The sequence below is a fragment of the Euphorbia lathyris genome, chromosome 5 (genome assembly GCF_963576675.1).
Source record: "Euphorbia lathyris chromosome 5, ddEupLath1.1, whole genome shotgun sequence".
In the NCBI taxonomy this organism is placed as follows: Eukaryota; Viridiplantae; Streptophyta; class Magnoliopsida; order Malpighiales; family Euphorbiaceae; genus Euphorbia; species Euphorbia lathyris.
This window is the reverse complement of record NC_088914.1, coordinates 58,192,646-58,196,708: the sequence shown is the minus strand read 5'-3', so window position 1 is coordinate 58,196,708 and position 4,063 is coordinate 58,192,646. Positions and strand designations below refer to the sequence as shown.

Sequence of the window (4,063 nt, the reverse complement as noted above, 5' to 3'; positions counted from 1 at the left end):
ATATACGACTAGCCGCAATCACAGCCGGTTGCCATCCCTCGTAAGGGGTTTGCTTTCCATATCGTAAAAAGTTAATTTCAGTCAAAAGCAAAACTGAATTAGAAGTTAGTCACTTGGTCGATTCGAACCTTTATTTGACCAAAAGGACAATAAAAGAGGAGGACCACCTACACCAGCATCTTACCAAGAAACCAAGAATTACATGCCCCCCTCCTAGGACTAGGACTAGGACTATCACTGTTGCATCATCAATTATTTCGACTATTCATTTATAAAATTTCCACGTGTATGGTACTGCTAAAAGCTGCTATCTTTCTGGGACCATTTCTTTTATGTTTTGCCTTTTTCATCACTTCATCCTTCCCCATGCCCATTCATGTTCATATTAATATTATACAACAAACATTATGGATTATAATTCATAAAAAGAGTAAGCCCAAAAGCAAATGGGGCATACTCATACATGAGCACCCTCTAATATAAGGAAAAGATGGGGTAAAACCATACATTAATTAATACAAAATGGGGGCAATATCACACAAAATATTAAATTAATGACATCTAACCACAAGATCAATTAGTGAAAGAAAAACAATGACTAATGGCATTCTTTTTTAGATTCTGAACACCAATTTTCTTCCACTATTTATCTTCTTCATCTACCTTCACTTGTATTCCAAAATCATGTTGTTTTCAGGAGCCAACCCAACACAGGCTCTCAGAATGTTCTCAAGCATTGCCCGCTGCTTTGACAGTGCATTCACCACCGGTGTGCCTGGTGGAACCTGTTTTAACCATTTCCCCCACATTTTGCATTAGTCTAATATAGAATCAAACTTAATTAGAAATGGATTATATGGATGTGTGACTTACAAGAGGAGCCTTTGTGAGGTAACTAAGAATGGTAGCTACAGGGTGGAAAGAGTGGAATTTTCCCTGCACAAAACAATATTCAAGTTGCAATTTAAATCCACAAGGGTCATATTCATATTCATGTATAAATATCAGCAAGTAAAGAAACAGACACACACCTCCCCATCAGCCTTAAGCTGAATTCTGGTACTAAGCTCAGCAAGGAGGACCAAATCAAGGATGATTGGTGCAGCCAAGAGGGAATCCTCACAGGTATTGTGCAAAACAATGGTGTTTTTCCCACCCATGAATATCTCTGAAGTGTACTCATCCATAGCTCTCTTGCTATCTGCCACATATGGCACATACTACAAGGGCCACACAATACAATGTTATTAAGACGGAACAAAGATGAGTTATACAGAAACGGACAAGTGACATTAAATTACCTTGATTACAACAACATGGTCAGGATGTTCACCAGGTTCATACAGGATTCCATTACTGGAAACCATGTCATCTACCACATTGCTTTTTGAGATTTCCTTGGAACGGAAAGTTTGGGGTGCTGACAGGTTCATACCATCATTATTTCCTAAATGGTTGTAACTCACTATTGATGTTGGCTGCATTAATACATTGTAAATACCCATCAACGTCAATCTCAAATGTAAATGAGATAGTATAAATTCAATTAAAAGCTTCATTGTCAGCTAAACAGAAATGAAATCCATAAGCTTTCTGTTTCATTATCAGCGAAACAGAAATGTAATCCATATAAGCTTTCAATTCAATTAAAAACTTCATTATCAGCTAAGCAGAAATGTAATCCATAAGCTTTCAATTCAATTTAAAACGTCATATCAGCTAAAAGCAGAAATGTAATCATATAAGATTTCTGATTTTTCTTTATTTGGATACCTTAATACCAGCACCAACAAGGAAATCAACCAGAACAGATTTCATCTTGGTCTGACCACTCTTGAAATCATCACCACCAATCAAACTGTTCCTCATAATAGCCAAATCAATGAGTCCTGTAAATCAACTCTGTTTAGTTTTTCCTGTGGTAACCGCAGCTTCTAATAAGGAAGAAAAACAAGATTTTAATGTTAAAATTACCAGGAACGAAAGTGTTCTGTGGACTTCCGTTAATGAAAGGAATATTTTCATTGATACAAGCCAAAGCGTACAAGGTTGATGGAGATATTTCTGCTTCATTTTTCTCCACAGAAGCTAATAAATTCTCCATAGTGTCATTTAGCCCCACAACAACATTACTATACCTCTCAGTGTTGGCTGTCCAAAGCACAACAACCCTATCTACTTTGTTTTTCTCTTTAAACTCCCTGTTTTCGTTGCAACACCACACAATAAGAAAAATTACCTTTTTTAGATTAGAAAAAGAACAATTCCATACTTAAATCAGAACAAAAATGGGGATAACAATACCTAATGTCTTTTGCAATTTGCTCGACCTGCTCTTTCTTAGTGCCTTTAAGCACATTGTTAGCACGTGAGCCTTGATTAGCAGCAATGAAATCAGGATCAAAAATTCCAGGGAGTGGAACCATAGATTCCATATAAGGCCTCAATTGCTTCTGAAGATCAATGTCAAAGACCCTAGCCCTGGCCATAGCATCTGCTAGGTTCATATCACTAATGTCCCACCCACCAAACACAATGTCATCAGGGTTCACCTGTATTAATGTACTTCATTATTAAGAGCTTAATTCAACTTCATTAATTAAATCTAAACAAACATTATGTTTTTTGAAAAAAGGAATGCATACCATGGGGAGGAGGCTCTTGAAAGGAGCATAAATCTCCTCTCCATTGAAAGACCCAACTCGGATGGATGATGCCTGGGTAAGTGAACCAAAGTAATTTGCCTGTTGAACCTTGTCCTTGGTTGCCCAGGAGATTCCTCTGAGTAAAACCCAGACCCACATGTCGACATTAATTAAATATTCGAATACAAACAAATTTCCATAACCACCAACCAAAATTCCCAATTTTAAAAATGTTTAATTAAAGCAAGCTGCAGATACGAATATATAGAAACTGAAATTAAAATATATAAATATACTCACTCTCTGTTCGCAATTACCCCACCGGTCAGAGTACAACCATTGTTTCCTCCCCAACCCACAAGCATAACCCTAATTAAAAAAATTAAAAAGAGAACGTAAGATTCAAAATCTCACCAACTGGAATCAGATCAAGAAATCGCAATCTACAAAGAACAGAAAATGAGTGAAAAATAAATAAAAAAGAGAGTTGTGAATGAGTGCAAACCCTAGTTTGGGGACATGGATATCGGTCTTGAACTCATATTGAACAGTTTTGGGTTTAACAATCCACTGATAAGTACCATTTCTGCTTTCATGAACAAGCTCAGTGGTTTCATAGTTATACACAGAGTGAATCTCAGACTCTGTATACTTGACATTAGGACTTTCAACCTGAAACTTCTCAATGAACATTTTGTAACAGAAAAAGGAAATGAGAGATTGAAAAAGAAAGAAGAAGAATGAGATTGAGATTGCAAAGCTAGAGGATGAAAGAAGAAAAGGCAAATCAATCTCAAACCTTCGTGCTCTTTCAAGTGCCACCCAAGCGGTGTATAAATAGAAGAAAAGTGGGGCCACTTAAAACACGTGGGAGAAGCTGAATGGAAGAAACCCCACTTTTGGTTATATTATTGGTTCTGGTCCACAGCGAAGCTTGGCCATGCAAATTACTTCGCACGTACTAGTTGACACGTGAGAGACTCGAGAATGACAACAAGTGGCTGCGCTTTATACGTGGCGCCATCCTGTGTGCTTTGATTTTTCTATTACTTCTATTTTTATATTTTCGTAGGGTCCAGAATCTAAGAACCTACTCGAATCGTTTATGACGGTGACTCGTTTCAGTCCACAGTGAAATAAATCAATAGTAATAAGCGGATTTAATTTTTAATTTTAATAGAATTTTTACTGATCCCTTACCGTATCAGGAGCTTCCTTTGGTTGGGTATAAGACAGGCTCCTTACGAATGCGGATAGGCACAGAAGACACTTGACTGAGTTTAGTGTCTGTAGTAGATGCAGAGGCAATGTGGAAACCTTTTGCCATGCCTTGAGGGATTGTCCAAATAGTAAGAAGATCTGGGAAGGGATCTTCCCTCATCACATCCTCCCTTCCTTCATGGCCTTTTCTGAAGGGG

The 4,063-nt window shown here is 37.5% G+C and overlaps 1 protein-coding gene across 1 annotated transcript; it reads right to left on the bottom strand.

Annotated features, from left to right (window-relative positions):
* Nucleotides 1-391: 391 nt before the first annotated feature.
* LOC136229277 (inositol-3-phosphate synthase 1) lies at nt 392-3,446 on the bottom strand. Its single transcript, XM_066017956.1, has 10 exons — nt 3,151-3,446; nt 2,946-3,014; nt 2,646-2,781; nt 2,305-2,552; nt 1,975-2,201; nt 1,774-1,889; nt 1,302-1,478; nt 1,032-1,220; nt 874-936; nt 392-785 (listed from the first exon to the last, which is right to left on the bottom strand). Exons 1-10 carry the CDS (start codon nt 3,336-3,338, stop codon nt 666-668), a joined length of 1,533 nt encoding a protein of 510 aa, XP_065874028.1. The 5' UTR covers nt 3,339-3,446; the 3' UTR covers nt 392-665.
* Nucleotides 3,447-4,063: the final 617 nt, after the last annotated feature.